The sequence below is a fragment of the Arvicanthis niloticus genome, chromosome 5, assembly GCF_011762505.2.
Source record: "Arvicanthis niloticus isolate mArvNil1 chromosome 5, mArvNil1.pat.X, whole genome shotgun sequence".
Lineage (NCBI taxonomy): Eukaryota > Metazoa > Chordata > Mammalia > Rodentia > Muridae > Arvicanthis > Arvicanthis niloticus.
The window spans coordinates 61,453,775-61,472,956 of record NC_047662.1 but is presented as its reverse complement, the minus strand read 5'-3'; the positions used below and the strand labels follow the sequence as shown (position 1 = coordinate 61,472,956).

General features: G+C 39.6%; 2 protein-coding genes across 2 annotated transcripts; both read right to left on the bottom strand.

Moving 5' to 3' along the window:
- Positions 1–2,985: 2,985 nt before the first annotated feature.
- LOC117709081 (interferon alpha-12-like) lies at positions 2,986–3,561 on the bottom strand. Its single transcript, XM_034503194.1, has one exon. The coding sequence runs from the start codon at positions 3,559–3,561 to the stop codon at positions 2,986–2,988; it is 576 nt and encodes a 191-aa protein (XP_034359085.1).
- A 12,309-nt stretch (positions 3,562–15,870) lies between these two features.
- LOC117709454 (oogenesin-1-like) lies at positions 15,871–17,377 on the bottom strand. The gene is made up of 2 exons (XM_034503849.1): positions 16,971–17,377; positions 15,871–16,378 (listed from the first exon to the last, which is right to left on the bottom strand). The coding sequence occupies exons 1-2, from the start codon at positions 17,375–17,377 to the stop codon at positions 15,871–15,873; spliced, it is 915 nt and encodes a 304-aa protein (XP_034359740.1).
- Positions 17,378–19,182: the final 1,805 nt, after the last annotated feature.

Here is a 19,182-nt window from a genome sequence, read left to right as displayed (position 1 = left end):
GATGTTAGGGAAGAGTGATTGTTGCTTCTTGTTATTTTTGTTATTAGAGGTGAAATTATCTTTGTGTGGCTATCTTCTTTTGGATTTGTTGGAAGAGGGTTACTTTTTTGCTCTTTCTAGGGTATAATTTCCGTCCTTGTATTGAAGCTTTTCTGCTATTATCCTTTGTAATGCTGGGTTTGTGGAAAGATATTGTGTAAATTTGGTTTTGTCATGGAATATCTTGGTTTCTCCATCTATGGTAATTGAGAGTTTTGCTGGGTATAGTAGCCTGGGCTGGCATTTGTGTTCTCTTAGGATCTGTATTTAATATTCTTTCTTTGTTTTGTGTATTTGGTGTTTTGATTATTATGTGATGGGAGGTATTTCTTTTCTGGTCTAGTCTATTTGGCGTTCTATTGGCTTCTAGTATGTTTATGGGCATCTCTTTCTTTAGGTTAGGGAAGTTTTCTTCTTTAATTTTGTTGAAGATATTTATTGGCCCTTTAAGTTGGGAATCTTCACTCTCATCTATACCTATTATCCTTACGTTTGGTCTTCTCATTGTGTCCTGGATTTCCTGGATGTTTTGTGTTAAGAACTTTTTGCATTTTGTGTTTTCTTTGACAGTTGTGTTGATATTTTCTATGGTATCTTCTGCACCTGAGATTCTCTCTTCTATCTCTTGTATTCTGTTGGTGATGCTTGCATCTATAACTCCTGATTTCATTCCTATGTTTTCTATCTCCAGGGTAGTGTCCCTTTGTAATTTCTTGATTGTTTCTAAGTCCATTTTTATGTCCTGGATGGTTTTGTTCAATTCCTTCACCTGTTTGGTTGTGTTCTCTTTTAATTCTTTAAGGGATTTTTGTGTTTCCTCTTTAAGGGTTTCTACCTGTTTACCTGTGTTCTCCTCAAGTTCTTTGAGAGTGTTATTTATGTCCTTCTTAAAGTCCTCTATCATCATCATTAGAAGTGATTTTAAATCTGAATCTTGCTTTCCTGGTGATATGGGGGAATTCAAGACTTTCTTGTGTGGGAGTACTAGGTTCTAATGATGCAAAGTACCCTGGGTTGCTGATGCTTATGTTCTTATGTTTGGGATCTGGATCTCCTTAGTGCTATCTGCCCTGTGTCTGACTGGAGCCTGTCTTTCCTATTATCTTGGTTGTATCAGAACTGTGTGGGGTGGGTATTACTAGGGTTAGAGCTGGGACCCAAGATCTGCTCAGTGCTCAGGCCCAGATCGGAAGGAACCAGTGCTCCAGGCCAGGAGTGACTTCCTGGGTTCTAGTGGGTCCCAGTTACTCCCTGTTTGGGGCGGGTATTGCTGTCTGCTTACCTAAGATACTGCCCAGGTTAGAGCTCCGGGGAGGCCTGTTTCCTCTGGGTTCTGTGAGATTGGGTGCAGAGGTGCTGCTGGGATCTGGAATCTTTTAAGAAAAATTCTAAAATAAACTATACCTGGCCCTATTTGGAAGCCTTCCTTTTGCCCTGGACATCATTAAGCACAGATAAGCATATAATTGGATAAGTCCATCAGTCAATGAATCTTCTTGGGGTATCTACTGATGAGCAAACTCAAACAATATAATTGGTGCTGGATGAATAGATTGAACAATTGGCAAACTCTGACTGGCCAAGAGAATGGGTTACATATTCTAGGGTTCCTTTTACACTACTCTTAGAGCTCTCTGAAAATTGAGTTTAAAGATAAGCACTCATACAGGGTACAAACCCAGGGGAATAGAGCACAGTAAATAAGGTAAATTGAGTAAAATAAATGTTTCCTACTTTATAGTGTAGATGTTGAAGCAGAATAAAAGAAATTTGTCTTTGCTATTCATAAAACGACTAGTTCGGGTACTTTATGTTTGTCTAGAATGCTTCCAGACTGCACACACTACCAGCCTAAAAGCAGATTGTCATATGTTGAATGTGTTTGCTATGGAGGAGACAATCTTCAGAATCTTAAATTGGAATTATAAGCCTGATAATAAAAGTAAAATCTGTTCTTGTTGTATTTTTTAATTAGAGCTGAAAATTTGACCCTGGACGTATAATGAAAACTTAAACCCATACTCTGTACTTCTTAGATAATCATGAGTCTCTCTGTGTTCTGTGAAACCTGTGTGAAAAAAGAAGCAATCTAGTTGCTAGTCAGTCAGAGCTTCCAAAGTGATCTGATTGCTAGTTGGTGAGAGCTAAGAAGTTCCCTGCACCACCAGGGCCTGACCCCCTCCCTCTACTGTGGATTCCTTATCTCCTCTGAGTGCTGTCCTGTCAACAATGCTCAGGAGAAGGTCCCCTACAGAGCATCCATCATGTTGTACTATTAAAGCCCAGGATGAGGGGATCAATTCAACTGAATGAGTATCTATACAAATGAATGAGGATCAATACAAATGAATGAGAATGTCTATTTCATCCATTCCATGAGAGCCAGTGCTCAGGTGATGACCTTGAGCCTCTGCTGCTGGTTGCTTCTCACTGTCTCCAGCACAGTGTGTGATGTTGAATGAAAGACACCATCAGTCACATTCTCAGCATGAATTATCCAAGTCTAAAACTCAAGGTGAATATTTGCAGTGCCTCCTGAGGCACTGTAAAAAAATTAAAAGTTAATTAAGAATTAAAGAAGAAACAGAGAAAAGATTTGTTTAGTAATAATTTATAGAAATGTATAACTATACCAAATTATGATGTAATACAATTATGATGCTACATAGTATAATAATTAAATAAATGTATACATAAATAAGTGAATGAATGAATGAAAAAATAAATAGATGAATAAATAAAGAAATTAATGAATAAATAAATAAATAAACTGAATAGAAGGATAACAAATGACTTTACAAATAGACACAGCAATGTGCATTACTGCGGAAACATCTAGATAACTTGTTTCAATTCATGTAAAACAATGACTAATATTTTTGAGATACCAGAATTTGAGCAGTGAGGTTCAGTGTCCTAGTCTATGACACTCCTTTCCATGTTGCCTTAAGACTCACTCCCCTCACTTAGTCTTGCCAGCAACTTGGCTGAGGAAGACAGGGCTCTCCAGACTTCTGCTCTGACCACCTCCCAGGCACAGGGGCTGTGTTTCTTCTCTCTCAGGTACACAGTGATCCTGTGGAAGTATTTCTTCACAGCCAGCAGGGAGTTTTCCTGCATCGGGGGAGGTTCCTGCATCCCCACCTGCTGCATCACACAGGCCTGCAGGTCATTGAGCTGCTGATGGAGGTCAGTGCAGAATGAGTCTAGGAGGGTTTCCTCCCAAGCAGCAGATGAGTCCTTTGATGTGAAGATGTTCAGGATCTGCTGGGTCAGCTGTTTCAGGACAGGGATGGCTTGAGCCTTCTGCATCTGCTGGGCATCCACCTTCTCCAGGGGGAATCCAAAGTCCTTTCTGTCCTTCAGGCAGGAGAGAGGAGAGAGTTTCCTCATTTGTGCCAGGAGTGTCAAGGCTCTCTTGTTCCTGAGGTTGTGTGTCTGAGGCAGGTCACATCCTAGACAGCAGGTTGACCAGTGGCTCATCACCAGCAGGGCCACCAGGAGAGCATAGGACCTAGCCATTGTGAGTCTTGAAGATGCTGCTGATCTTGTGGCCTGTTTGGTTTCAACCTTCCACTCTAGGTTCTCTGAAGACCATCTTGGGTGGATGTGTCTTAAATAGGGCAAAACACTAATTTTCATTTTCTGAATGCCCTCCTCTCACTTTCCAATGGACTTTTCACTTTCTTTACCACATTCTCTGCTTGAGTCTGGGCATTTGACTAAATCATTTTTGTTTTCATTATTGCTTCCTCTTTCACTGCTCCCATCAAAAACTGTTTTTACCAGTTTTCTTTTTCTAAGATTAATTTCTTTTCTTTTTTCTTTTTTTGTTTTGTTTTGTTTTTGTTTTTCAAGACAGGGTTTCTCTGAGTAGCTCTGGCTGTCCTGGAACTCACTCTGTAGACCAGGCTGGCCTCGAACTCAGAAATCCGCCTGCCTCTGCCTCCCAAGTGCCAGGATTAAAGGCATGCGCCACCACTGCCTGTAAGATTAATTTCTAATCTGTTACACCATAGATAAACTGTCTTTGTTTGAAACTTACAAATGTATTGTAAGATAAATTTTTCTATAAAATATTCCATAAAAGCTATTTAATTTCATTCTAAAAGTAATTTAGTAATCATTTCACATTAGCTGTTTATCTGAGGATGACATGCTGTCGTGAGCATTCAGGTTGTAAAATGGCTTGCCTTTCAAGGCTAATGAGTTGAGTTTGATTCCTGGAGATATTTATATCTCTTACAAAATATTTATATCATAATGTAGTATATGTTGTAAATTTTAATAAATTAAAATACACTGAAAATGGTATACTTTAAAATTTCTCAATATTTAAAGTTGTAAATTGTGTTCTTCAAGTTGCCTTCTTTAAATGTTATAGAAATTTATATAAAACTTATTTCAATAATCACTGTGTATTTGCTATTTATCCAATGATTTTAATGCAATCATTAAGATTCAGAAAAAGGCTAACTGTTAAACTTGATGAGGTAAATGTGATTCCTGGAACCCATGTTTAGAGTAGAGAACCAGTGCATGTACAAGAGCGCTCATCACAACATTCACAACATTGCAGGCTGGTCATGCGCTCTCTTCCTCACACGTTCACATATTCATACATGTACTCATTTGTGACAAAGGCAACTCATGTGGTCTGTGAACCTCTGTCTGCATTTTTTTGACATATTGAATTCATCAATTCTAAGATTTCTTTTCTGTATTTATAGGATCTCTTCACTCATTTTATATTTCATTGCATGGGTAGATATTCTGATTTTTTTTATTTATATATGATCTTCTAGCTACCTGTGTCTCTGACTATTAATTTCAAATCATATTCAAGCAATTCAGCACTTTACTTTTCCTCTCAAATCTCGAATCGACCAGGCTCATGCACTTTTGTAACCATAAAGGACCTTGCTAATGAAATCTAGGTCAATTGATAATCTCACTTTACAATAAAAAACACCACAGTATCTGCTGAGAGACCCTCATTATCTTTCCTTTCACCTTTTCATCATTTAACATGGTTGAAAATCAAGCACAACTAGTCATATTTTTTTTATTCTAACCCAAGAAACTGAGGAACCAAATTCTTTGCCTGACGAAATTCATTACCTTAAGTGAACCGTAACCCTAACCCTAATATCAGCGTAATTATTTGTCACCTCTCTTTTATGAAAATTACTATGGTTGCTATTTTTGAACACAAATATTGTAACACTTTGGAGACTTGCTTAATAAATAAAATAGGAAGTGGGGACTTTTCCAAGGCAGGAACATGCTTTTAGTAAATGCAGAAATATCTGATTGGTTTCCCAGAATCCATGTTAAAGCCTGGACCAGGGTGGATTCTTAGCTGGTATTGAGTATATGTGAGAATCCAGAGAAGTAGACTCTACCATGCTATCAAGTGGAGAACACAGAGGCAAATTGGAAGCAAAAGCTTTCTCTGTTCATATACTTATATAGGCTTCCAGCAGAAGGCCTGGCTCAAGGTTGAGGTGAGTCTTTATATCTCAAATATCAAGGATACTGTTGTGTTTTCCCATCTTGAAGTGAATTTTCCCTCTCAAAATTAAGAGAAACTAGCTCACAGGTGTGTACTACCTTTTGGGGTTTCAGGTAATGCTATGTGTAGTCAAGCATACAACCAATAATAGTAAAGACATTCTCAAAAGCCAGTCAAGCTAGCTGAGATGGTGAGCCCTTGCTTAAGAGAACATGCCACAGAAAATGAGGTAGAATGTGATTGAGGTAAAAACCTGACATTGATTGACATCTGGCCCCTCTGTGCGCACATGCAAATGCAAGCGCACAAGCATGCATGTACAATAGGGATTTAACAAGCTAATACAACATAACAATTGTATGTTATAAGACATGGTACACTGAATCTGACAGAAGAGAAAGTGGCAAATAGGCTTCAGCTCGTTGGCAAGTGCAAGGACTTTCTGAACAGGAGGCTGAAAGCAGAAAACAGTAACACCAGCAGTCACTAACTGAGACATCACAATGCTAAAAACTCCACTGTGACAAAGGATGGCATTACTCAGGCAAATTATGTAAAGATGTAGCTTTAGTTTTACAAACAAAATTATCTAATATTAAAACATGGTCATTGGTAAGATGCTAGCTTGTCTGTCTGTGTTCATAAGCACATACAGAGTTGCTCAGTGCTTTCACTCCGGCTCCACACTGCAGGCTCACTTTCCATGTGTGTCAAAGACCACACTGTTTAGGTGACATGTCACTAACCAGACTCCATAACTGGGTGTGATATTCACATAGTTCTCCAGAGGTGTTGTAAATACTGTCAAAATCATACCAAATTTTTATGCTCATTTCAATTACCTTGCATATTCATCCTTAAACACAGGATACTGTAGTATGTTTCAGCATCCTCCAAATTGTCTGTCTGTCTGACTGTCTGTCTCTCTGTCTCTCTCTCTCTTTCTCTCGGTTTCTCTCTCTCCTTTCTTTCCTTCTTTCTTTTTATTGACACAGTCAGCATTATCTCATTAGAGGAACATTCTCTAACTTCCAAATGGAAGAATATTCACAGGCATGAAAGATTATTTTAAAACATTGAACTACTTCCTCTATGGTGATTATACATTTTCAGAAAAAAATCAGGCAGAAATCAAAACATAATCGAGAGCATTTGAACAGTGAGCACAGCTTGTTAATGTAGAGTGAGTGAGCAGCACACACTGGGATGTTCTGCTTTGGGGAGAGGTAAACAAGGGCTGAGAGACTGAAAGGTGGGGTCTGAGACAGCAGGGAGGCACTGTGAGTCTATCAGAGAGAAAGCTGTGTGTGCACACATATGTACATATTTATATATAGAATTTACTGCTATTATACATCATACATACAGTACATCATATATAGTATAATATTTTACCTGTAATTCCAGTTTCACTTTCAACCTAGGACACTGATTGCTACATAATGTATTTGTAACCCATCAATTCTTATTGAATATTGAATTCAGTAATTAATATTTAGTGTACAATGTGTCTAATAGCTAAGATGTTCAGTCAGTTCTGACAGACAGGAATGGCCTTCAGTGTCCCAATTGTCTGTAGTATTGCATTTACTCTTTCACCTTGCCTGAGTGTTGGTTTGATGGTCTAAGTCTCCAATTCTGTTTTATTTCTTTTTTCTACTTTCCTAGAAAGAAAACCCTGATGTTGGTTTCTGGCACTGAACCAAAAAATGATGTCATTGGAAAGGAAAGCTAAAGAAAGGAATAGATATGGCATCTAAACAATGAAGTAGTAGCAACAAGCTTAGCTATTAAGATGAAATGGACCAGATGTATAGTCATTAAATAAAATAATGTTATAAAAGTGACTATTTTCAAGTGATCCTCAGGTTCAGTGCAATCTAAATCAAAATTTTAATCATGTTTCTCCCAGACATATCACTTTAAAAATACATATGGAGCCATGAAGATACCAAAGAATAAAGCAGTGCTGAGTTCATAGTGTCACAATACCTAATTTGAAATTACAGGTACACATCTAAGAGAGGGCTACTACACTGGCCAACCTTTACCACAGAACTTTAACACAGAGAGCCACAACTGGTCACTGAGCAGAAAATAGAAGGGTGATTTCCTGGCCTCAGGGATCATTGAAGAAGAGGTAGTAAAAGACTTGTTAAGAGCCAGAGGCAGTGGATGACGGCAGCAAAGATGTGTTCTTGAACACAACAGGTTAGTTACTCATGAGGGCTGAGGATGGTTATGACTGAATGAATGAGACCAAGCCAGACAAAATATCAGCTTGGAAAATGGAAGCATTCCACCTGTAGTTGAGGAACTATGGGAACTGATGGCTTCTGGGAGAGAGAGGTTCAGTAATCCTCACGGATGGGTCCCCTGAGAAAGGCTACCCATGCTCCAGGAAATGGCACTGTATCATGCACAACTAGAAGTTCAAATAAGATAAAGAAAAAGAAGCAGGAAGAATACCTTAAATTAATTCGAAAAGAAATAAATAAAAATATATAGAGATATGAACATTTGCATGGAAAACAAATGTTTTTAAATGTAGCCAAAATTTTCTCAGTTTTGCTGAAATATCTAGGCAGGTTTATTGTATTCATATCAAATAAATGTGAGTTTTTAAAGGAAAGCCTATAAAGCGAGATACAATGTCCTAGTCCAGGGGACTTTTCTCCATTTTGGCCAAGGACTCACTCCTTCCTTATTATATAAAGAACAAGTAGGACAACTTTTTATAACTTCTTTGGCTTGTTGCCAAGGAATGGAAAAATGTCTCTTTAAACCTTTCTTGTTAGTGGGATTTTTTTTTTTATGAAATTCCAAGGTTTTCACAGAGTTCCTATTAACAATTGAGCAATCTCTTCATTTTTGCCCAAGAAATTTGTTTGAGATAAAATATGGTTGCTATATGTTGGATAATTTCCGTTTTGAATTTTGTGCAGTTCTATGATTAATGATACTAATTCTGAATTACCACAAGTAACTGTATCACACATATGTATATATGTAACACAATCCTCTCCGCATATTGTGAGTCAGTAATTATATTGATAGGTTCATAAAACTCTAATAAAATGTGAGAATTGCATCTAATTTATACTTTTAAACAAATAATAAGGGCTTTAAATTGCTTTCCTTATATTTTTCAACTTATAACTTGTCATTTCTGCTTTATTTGCATCAGCATAAAATTAAGAAACTTCAGAAATTGGTGTTCCTTTTATTATGAGAGAAAGAATCAAAGGCCCTGTTCTTCTGCACAGTTCTGCTTTGCTAAAATGTCTTAGATTACAGTTGTCAATTGAGCCTTCAAGGGCTCTTTCCTTATTCAGCCACTTCATTCACGTGAGGCTGACTACCAAGGTCTAGCTAACAAGTGTTGTCCTTCAATCAAAAGCCTACTCATGACTTCCCTAATTAAGCTCTGCATTCAAAATTAAATACCTCACTCTTACACGGATTTTCTCTTTTTACCTTTGTAAACTGCCATTTGCCTATGATGGTCCATGTCTGTCTCCTCTCTATCCAGAGGCAGTCCTTTGTCACACCACCCTCAGGACAAATATCCTTCTCCCTAGATCCTTCCTCCTTCTCCTTAGTCCTCTAATGTCTTTGTCTCTTATTCCTTGCCTTTTGTGCTCAAGGACAAATATATCTCCTTTGTGCCAAGAACTTGGTCTCATAATATCTTGTGACAATACAAGTCCACAGAAATAAGATATTCTGGCTTACTACTGCACAGCATACAGGTTGTAAATACTGAAAAATATGATACACGGGAGAAAAAGAAAGACTTAGGATTTTACCATCAATGAATGAGAAGAACAAAATGGGTTTATGTACTTGTCTGAACACTATGCAATGTCACATCCACAATACTGTGCAGCTTGATTATGTATGTAATTTCTTTACTGCAATATACTATCTTAAACATTGAAACATTTAAAAAGAATAATGGAGAATAAAATCAGATTCATTTGGTAATAATTTATAAAAAAGTTAACAAACCAAAATGTGATTTAATATATGTAACATCAAATAATTAGTTAAATAATAAGTGAATAAATAAATACATAAATAAACAAATGAAAAATAATTAAGTACATAAGAAAAAATGAATGGAAGAACAATTGCCTTTGCAGAGAGACACAGCATTGCTAATTACTGTTGAAACATCTAGGCAACTTTTTTTCAAGTCATGTAAAAATGAGTAACATTTTTGAGATAGCTGAATTTGACAGTGAGGTGCAGTGTCCTATCCAGGAGAGTCCTCTCAACTCTGACTCAGGACTCACTCTTTTTCCTCACTCAGTCTTGCCAGCAAGTTGGCTGAGGAAGACAGGGCATTCCAGACCACCTCCCAGGCACAGGGGCTGTGTTTCTTCTCTCTCAGGTACACAGTGATCCTGTGGAAGTATTTTCTCACAGCCAGCAGGGAGTCTTCCTGGGTCAGGGGATGCTCCTGCACCCCCACCTGCTGCATCACACAGGCTTGCAGGTCATTGAGCTGCTGATGGGGGCCAGTGCAGAATGAGTCTAGGAGGGTTTCCTCCCAAGCAACTGATGACTCCTTTGAGGCAAGGCAGCTTGTCCCATCTGGGGTATAGGTAAGCAAAGGTGGGTCGGGAACATATGTTCAATACAGATTTCCAGTCACCATGATCAGAGCACTCAGCAAAGCTCACAGGTCAATATCATTCTTTGTCCCGGCATCAGCATGTCTTGCCTGTCGCTCTGGCAGCTACCATCCTCCTTCAGCATCCTGCAGAAAAACACAAACATGCCCTCTTCTCCATATTAGATACCTGATCAGGATCATGCCATATGCCAGTAAGTGGATCCTTCCCTTTCACCTATGCATAAGTATGACTAGTTGTTGGGTGCCATAGACACTTAGCAGAGTTCCTAGGCATCCAAATTATTTTTAAAATTTTAAAATAAAAAGAACATGATTTAAATATACTTGTGGTATACAGGGATATATCTCCCCCTTTTTTAATCTTATATTTGGTCTTTTCATAGTGTATATTATTTCTTGGACATGTTGTGTCAGAAAATTTTCTTTAACTAATGTATTAGTTTCTTCTATCCTCTCTTTTGCACCTGAGATTCTCTCTTCCATGTCTTTTATACTGTTGGTGATGCTTTCATCTATAGTTCGTGTTGCTGGGCTGGATTTTCTATGTCTAGCTTATGTGTTTTCTTCATCTCTTCTATTTCCATTTTCAGGTCTTAAACAATTTTCTGTATTTCCTTCACCTCTTTGATTGTATTTTCCTGGGTTTCTTTAAGGGATTTATGAATTTCCTCTTTACAGTCCTCTATCATATTTATAAGATTAGATTTAAGGTAGTTTTCTTGTGCTTCATCTCAGTAGAATATCCAGTATTGTCTGTAGTAGGATAGCTGGGCTCTGGTGGTACAATATTGTACTGACTGTTTTTGATTGTATTCTTACTCTGACTTTCAGATATCTGGGTTTGGGGTTATTATGAGTTTAGGTGCTAATTTTTGAGTTCATCTTTGTTTGAGATGGGTGGTTTGGGGATGCTTTAACCCTTGGTTTTTGTTTCTTTTCTGATATTCTGGAGTTTGGGTGATCAGTGAGTCTTCAGGCCCAATATGGTGTCTCCACTGGTGCTTTTGTGGGCTACATGAGATCTAGGGTTCTGGCTGCCAATGTTGCCTCTGGTGTTCCTAGAACTGCTTGACCTCTGGAAAAGCAGAAGTGTTCTGACCAAAATAAGAGCCAGAATAGGGAGACCAGGGTATGGGAAACAGTTTGGAATTGTTGAGTCTGCTTTAAGGGAAATGGAAAAACAGAGGTCAGGGTTTTACCTGGATTGCCGGCGCATCACGTCCAAGAAAGCAGACATAGTTGTTGGCCTAACTATAAAGCCAATGGGATAGGATGTAATTTAGAGATGTGGTATGTGCTTTAACAGGAGGTAGAAACAGTGGTAGAAACAGTGGTAGAAAGAGGTTGCTGGAAATTGAACTCAAGTCCTTGGAAAGTGCACTTTGTGTTCTAAGCACCTAAGCTATGAATCCATCTCTCAAAGTTTTATGAAGAAATGTTCCCACTATGTAGATGTGACTGGCCAGGATGGTGCTATGTAGACCTGGATGTTCCCAAACACATAGAGATCCTTTTGCTTTTCTTGCTGGAACACTGAAAATAAAAATGTGAACACTAGTGATTGGCTAATTATTTGTTTGGATTTTTCTTTTTGCTGTTTTGTTTGTTAGCATAGGCTAGACTCAGTGAAATGATAATGCCATTTGTGACACTTGAGTCAACATTCTGGATTAAAGCTCAGATTTTTTTTCTGAAATAATCAAATCTCTGACTGTCATGCAACACATTTTATGTACCTCAAATTCACAGACATCTGTCTGTTGCTGCCTCACAGATGTTTATTGTATGGGGCTATGCCTGGCTTTGCTTCCATTCTAGTTTTTCTTAACTGTATCCATTGTCCTGGGCTAGATTTTTCTGAAACACCTCTTTCTGTCAGAGATCTAAGGACCTTGTCTCACAGATTTAAAATTGTTTTTGAGAAATAGTTTTGCATAGCCCAGGCTGGCTTCAAACTTGCTAGTTAGCCAAAGATATCCTTGGACTTCTGCTCCTCATGCCACACACTTTTGAGTTCTGGGATGACAGGCATATCCCAACATGTCTTGTTTATACAATGCTGGAGATAGAGACCCCAGAGTTTGTAATTGTTTGCCAAAGACTCCTCTAACCCTATTACATACCAAGAACCACTACCTATCACTACCCTCCTGCCTCAGCCTTTTGAGTAGCTAACATAGCAGATGACTTACAGAGCACCCAATTTAGGTATTATGTATTCCAGAAAATATTTCACAGTTGCAACAAGATGTTTACATAAGGTTCTCTGAATATTTTTTTAGGAGGTTTGGTGTGGATGTCCCTACTGTCAAGGATAAAGTGATACCAACCTGACTCATATTCAGAATCATGTGGGTCATAGGCAACTAAAACTCAGCCAGGTGTGTTGGCTGAAAACAGTCATCTTATTAGGAAGAAGGCTGAGGTAGGAGGATTGCCAGGAGATGGTGTTTGAAATCAATTTAGGCTACAGAAAAAGATCCTGTCTCAAAGATAAATCTAAAACTAAGTACATAAGTAGCAACTAAATAAATAAAGTAAAATAGGTAGTTGATGTTCAAGCAAGTCTCAGGTATTTTGTTTTTCATAGAGAAAACATGTCATCCATCTAGACAGTGAACACAATTATATGTATTATCTGCTGGGATCAGGCATCCAATCAGATGGCAGTTTTTAGTTGTGAGGTAGATCTGGAAGGAAGATTTATGAGGAAAGAATGTCTCACTGCTTCAGAATCAGGGAAGTCTCTGGGAGTAGTGATGCCTACAGGTTATTGCTGCCTGAACTTGGGATTAATATCTTGTTATTAGGCCTCACTACCTGTAAATCACTTTCCTCCACTGGAATACTCCATCAGATCCAGAGTCACTAGGCAAAAGATGGGACAGAACAGCTCACATTAAGAGTCTCTTAAGATAATCTGGTTGAAGACACTAATTTTGAGAGTAAATGCAGAGGCTTTGTGTTTTTTTATTGTTGTTGTTGTCATCTGAGAGAAGGTCTCGCTAAGGTAGCCCTGGCTGGAACTTAATCCTTAGATCAGGCTGGCCCCCAACCCATTGAAATCTCCATGTTTCTTCCTACAGAGCGATGGGACTAATGCCATGTGCCACCACACCTAGCCAGTAAGACAGTTTCAAATCCATCTGATTAACTTTCATTCTTTCTGTTTTCTTCTTTCAAAAAAAAAAAATACATAAGTTTCTACTTATGTACCTTTTGACATAGATTTTTATTTATATTCAGGTTATACCTAAACATCCATGTGTGTTTTGTCACTGAAAATACCTTCCTTTTCTAGCATGTATTTATAAAGAACTACCAATCTAGTTTTTAGAGTATTTCACATTATTTTCTTAAGAAACTCTGTACTCATCTCTCTAATGAAAGCAGAAATATTCTACAAATTCCCATTTTCATTACTGTTAGGCCTTAGTACACTGAATGTGCCTGAAGAATGACAACAAGGCTCATTAAACTCTCATCCCTCTCCCTCTCTGCTCCACCCTCCAACCAAAACCTGACTTCTGATTGGTTGCTTGTGTCCCACACTAATGTCTAGAATTATTTTCATTATCTCTACTGATAGAGTTCCCTTTCTGAAAGCCAAAAAATTGACTCTAGCCTGAGAGTCCAGAGCCCATTCAGTGTATCATTCCCCACTGCCATGTCTTATTTATTTAACATTTTTTAATAAATTGAGTGAAGTGCTATGTATGTCCTTTGTTTGGGGGTAGGTTGGTTTGTTGGTTTTGTTTTGTTTTTTGATACCAGGGTCTTGATCTGTAGAATAAATTAAAACTCCAACTCTCAGATATTCTACTGCCTGAGTGAAGGGACTGTAGCCAGCTTGACAATGACAAACATGGCTCTGGCAGCCCTTGCCCTTGTCCCCCCATTCCATCTGCCTTGCTAAAACCCATTAGATTACATTTCTAAAGGCAGCCAGCCCTCTTGTACCATTCCTTTATTTGGGCATCCTACTTGAGGCTCACTCCCAAGGCCCAAGCTCTGAAGTATAGCAATCAAAAGCCTTTGTGGCTTTTGGGTTACCTAATTATCATTAATTGTCCCCAATTAAAATTAAATCTCTCATTCTCACATGGGGTTTACCCTTTTACGTTTATAACATGACTTTTGCCTATAGACTAGGTATTCTGTCTTTTCTCTACCCAGAGGCAGTCCTTTGCTCTTGTTCAGTCCTCTCTCTTCCCCATTCCCTTTCCTTCTTCCTTGTCTCCCATCTCCTGTCTTTGTTGCTTACTCCTTTCCCTTTATCGCTCTGAGGCAAATAGATCTCCTTTGTGCTGAGAACTTGACTTGGTCTTAGGGTATCTCGGGCTGACTCTGAGGTTCTCTACATAATGGTTCATTCCTAACTCCAGCCAGAAAGTCTTCTTTGCTCTATGGGCATCCCTCCAGAAAACTCATAGTTTTAAATTGTCTTGAGCTATTCATAATACCTCAAGAAGAACATGCCGATACATTCTTTTTAAAGAAAATAGCCTGGTATGGAGGTGCACATATTTATTCTCAGCACTCCAGGGGCTCTAGAGAGGAAAAAATAAGACCCATAACAGCCAGTGAAGCTGAGCCTTGGGGCATTAGGTCCAGAGACTTTGGTTGGGCAGGATATCAAAGAGATGCACTAAAAGGTGAGTAAGTACACTGATAAGTTCCATGTAGAACATTATCTTCTCCTCAACCTGCTGTGAGACGTCTCACTATCTTAAAGAAGCTGCACTGCACATAAAGTTTGGGAGGCCCCTGTGTGGACCCGTCACAGTAAACAGGTGACAGTGTCTCCTTCTATCTCCAGAAAAACAGATTTAGGGCTCTAGTTGAATGGTGTTAGGACATAGTTTTCTGCCTAAGGAGTTAAGCTCCTCTTAGCCAACATATAAATTGTTCTGGAAGTATGAAGAAATAGATAGGCCCTTCTCACTTCTTCTCTAAATGTTCGTATGTTGCAAATAGTCTTCCAGCAATGGTTAAATACAAAAACATGGCTCCCGAAATGTGCCTGCTTTGGCATTCACTTTGTCCTCATTTTTCTGACTCCAGAAGAAACCTGTCTCCTCATCCCGTTATTCTCCCTATCTCACTTCATTACTGCTCTGAATGCACTACATACTAATTTGTTTCCCAAACACTGAGTACTGTGTGAAACTGTGTGCTCTGGATCCCACTGATAAGACCTACACAGCTCTGAAATTGACCTAATTATGGTGAGGAGGAATGAAGAAGAAACCAGACAGTTACAGAGATGGTGAAAATGAGGTGGCTGTATGCTCTGATGGAGAAAACTGGCAACCCAGAAAGTTATATTTATTGTATCCAGTCAACATAGGGGAATGAGCTCTTCATGGAAGGGTGCCTCTATTGTAACACTCTCAAACTACAATAATCCTAGAAAAGGAAAGAAGGCTTGATATTTTCTTCAGCTGCAACATCCACTCACCAGCTCAGAGGAAGAGCTTGACTTTCCAGTGTGTCTCAGACCTTGAGATGCTTGACATATCCATGCTCCTCTCAGCAAGAGACATTCACTTAGGATTTCTTCAATTGCCAGTACTAAGCTTCCATTTCTCAGTTTCACAATTAACCTTACCCTATTTAGCACTGGAAAAGGCAATGTTGGGTCTCCAGACCACAGACAAAGAACCCATTACACTTAATGCATTGCAATGTAGAAAAGGTGACTCTCTTGGGCTGTCTTTTGGTCGAGTATATCCAGAAGCTCAGGGCCAAAATTTTCTAATCTCTGTGTTATAACTCTACGCATGTTATCATAGCACTCCCGAGGGGCAGGGTACTGTGTCTGACTCAGCAGCCTCAGCTTGGCTGTATGCTCTAGAAGTTGTTTCAAAACAGGTAGAGAGAGTTCATTTTCACAGAAATTGATCTTTGTGAGGTGGGAGCATTGGCTTAGGCCAGGCAGGAGAGCGCCGAAATGACGGTCTGTCATGCCACATGACTGTAATTCCAGGGATTGCAGGGTATCCTTAACTCTCTCAAGGAGAACCCCAAGAGGCTCAAGGGATAAAGTATATAAATATATAGAACTCAGGTTCAGATATTTGAGCTTACAACTATTCAGGCAATGGGGCAGGTAATTCAAGTCAGTCTGTGAGAGGTTACAGTAAGTGAGGCACAGGGTCTCCAAAGGATTCTTCAGGCACCTGGGGAGAGAACAAATGATTGCTTTCTGAAAAATAGTGTTGAAGAGGGTTAGTGGGATTGACAGTGTAGCAGATGACACTTCTCCAAGTCTCATTCTGACTATATATTGCTGTCAACCCCCAGGACATACCCTCTGTTGTCTGCTCACACAACTCACAGCATTCTAATCTGAGGCCTATAGATACTACCACAGGCACGATTCAGAACATGGCAGGAAACCACAGCAATGGCTATATCAGGCCAACATGGTACAAACAGGAAGGACTACCCCAAACAAAATTGAACTTCTAGTGCTGTTTTTAAGAGTTCTTAGAACACTGTTTCTCCAAAGGCCAGGGTCCTGTCTTCACCTCCATCCCCAGTGTTGCATATTTCTCATCTATTCAACCAGTTTCTGGACTCAAAACCTCTCACACATGAGCTACTAGAGGCATGCTTGTGCTTGATCATACAAATCTTGGCACAGAGCCCATCTGCTCAGATATGCCATGATTCTAACAGTGCTAGGTTTATGGTGACCAGACCACCATGGACTCCCATAATCAGAGGGAGGGGGTTATAATCTGCTGGACCCTCTGGATCCTTTCTTACCTGAGGCATTCTTTCAGATTTTCATCTATAAAGAAGATATTATTTAGATAGAGATTCTGGAGACAGTGGAATGAGGGAAGTTGAGAAATCAACCTGCTCATTTTCTTCTCATCAAAATCATCACAACCATCCAGAGTGATGATATCTGTAATGTCAGTTAGAATGAGCGTAAGAAGGTTCTTCATCTGTCTCATGTAGGGACTAAGAAATGCCACGTTGTCTATGCAGATACAGCTTAGCTCCAGCTCCTGCAGGCAGTATGTATCTATACTTTGGAAGATTTCTATGAATGTGGCTTTGCATAAGCCCTGAATCTGAAGCTTTCTACAGCATACATGAATGGAATCTTTTCTCTGTTGGGCCAACTGCAATAAGTATGTAGCACATTGATCAAGTCTGCCCTCCATGAGTTTGAAGTCAGTTGTCACCTTCAAACATTTCTTCACTCCACAGTCAGGACTGTTCTTCACTGGCTGCTTCTGTGTCATGAACTGTGGTAAGCATTCACCTTTGTGGGATCCGGTCCATATCCTCCAAAATTCATAGTGTTCATTCCTCAAACTGAGCACTCTGAGTTTGTACCTCCTGTGAGAGAAATGACTATACTTCTCAGAAGATAAGACAAGACACAATTTACAGTCTGATTCTCTTCTACATCTCACACTTCAGCTGTTTCTTCCAAAACTTTGCTTTTTCCTGTGCCTAGAATAAAACCCAGGGACTCATGCTCAGTAAACAAATAGCATTCTTTGCAAGAGGCATCTTTAACCTTGTCTTACTTCCCTTCATTCCAGGTCTCTTAATTCCAACATCATTTCGCTTGTATCTTTCAGGCATGCATGGAAAGGCCCATTCCACACTGACTGTGTCTACTTTTTTTCTGTATTCTACATTAGGCATTATTTGCCCAGATAGCTGAAACCTAGCCCAAGCCTCTACATCCTGCTGCCTGCTGCCTCCGAAAGCCTTTGATCCATGGTTTGCCAAATATTTCCTGTCTCTAGTTGCCCCTTCTCATCACCCAGAGAACCTTCCTCCACCCTAGTGATCCTGCCTACCTGAAGCGAACCTTTTGTGCAAGCAGTATATCTAGTCCCTCAAGCACAGCCTTCAAGATTGGGGTCTTTTATCAGTGTTCCTACAGGAAGGCATGGGAAGGGCTACCCAGGTATCATGGCTCTTAAGATCTTTGTCTGTCCATCAGTGAAGGCCTCCTTAAACATCTCTGGTAACAGCTCCTTGGGTAGGTCCTCAAGTGCAAAACTTGTCAAGGCTTCCTCCCTCAGTAGCTTCTGTCTTGCCAGCTGTAGGAGGGTTAGTGGAGAGTAAAGATTCATTGTGTCCTCTTCTAAAGAGTCATCCTAGGGAAGCAGGAAAGAATTATACCAGTAATGACAAGAAACTTAGGAAGTCCTTCTGCCCACCCAGTGAGGGCTAGATCTCAGCTACCTGTATTCTTGGCTGTCTTGCAACTTGCTTTATAGACCACACTGGCCTGGACCTCCCAGAGATTTGCCTGCCTGTACCTCCCACGTGCTGGCATTAAAGATGTGTTCCACCACTGCTCATCCTGTGCCACCCATAGCATGTCTAATGCAGAACTGTTTGGCCCTGCCTTTGTTGGTTTGAAAGCCTCTCTGTTGGTGTGAAGTCTCTCCAAAGTATCCTAGTTCCCAAAGGCCACACCCACTTGCAGTCACAGCTGGGGTGAATACATCTCACTGGGAAGGGATCACCAGGAACCCTGAAGGCTCAGTCAGTTGTTTGATGACGAATAGACTGTGCTTAGCTCTCCAGGCACTCAAAGAAAGCAAAGGCAAACAGTTTCCAAAATTTCCACAATCTCTTTCCAACCAGCTATACTACATGGAATAAGTCACAGAACCTTTGAAATTTCCATCATTAAATATTGACATCAATCTTTGATCATCCCCCACACTGGCCTTTTGGAGGAGGCATCAGAAAGGCTACAAGCTTGAGCTCTGCACACTACAGAGTTAAATAGAGTGGGAAAGAAACACTAAAGTCAGTAAGCCTGCAGTAGCCATTGCCATGGTCCAGAGCTCTTTATAAAGCGTCCAGACAAGAAGAGAAGAGACTATGAGGTGGAGATTACAAATCACATGCTGAAGGTAAGAGGCTCACTAGCTCAATGCCTTAATTGGTTACTTCTACAGCACCAGAAGAGCTTGCCTGAGACATGCGGAAAGTA

Bases quoted from the DNA above. Each gene is read 5' to 3' on its own strand.
- LOC117709081 (XM_034503194.1), bottom strand. From the start codon at position 3,561: ATGGCTAGGTCCTATGCTCTCCTGGTGGCCCTGCTGGTGATGAGCCAC.
- LOC117709454 (XM_034503849.1), bottom strand. From the start codon at position 17,377: ATGGAGGGCAGACTTGATCAATGTGCTACATACTTATTGCAGTTGGCC. The intron at 16,379-16,970 runs GTAAGAAAGGAT...TTCTCTCCCCAG, and splicing joins AATCTGAAAGAATGCCTCAG to GTGCCTGAAGAATCCTTTGG.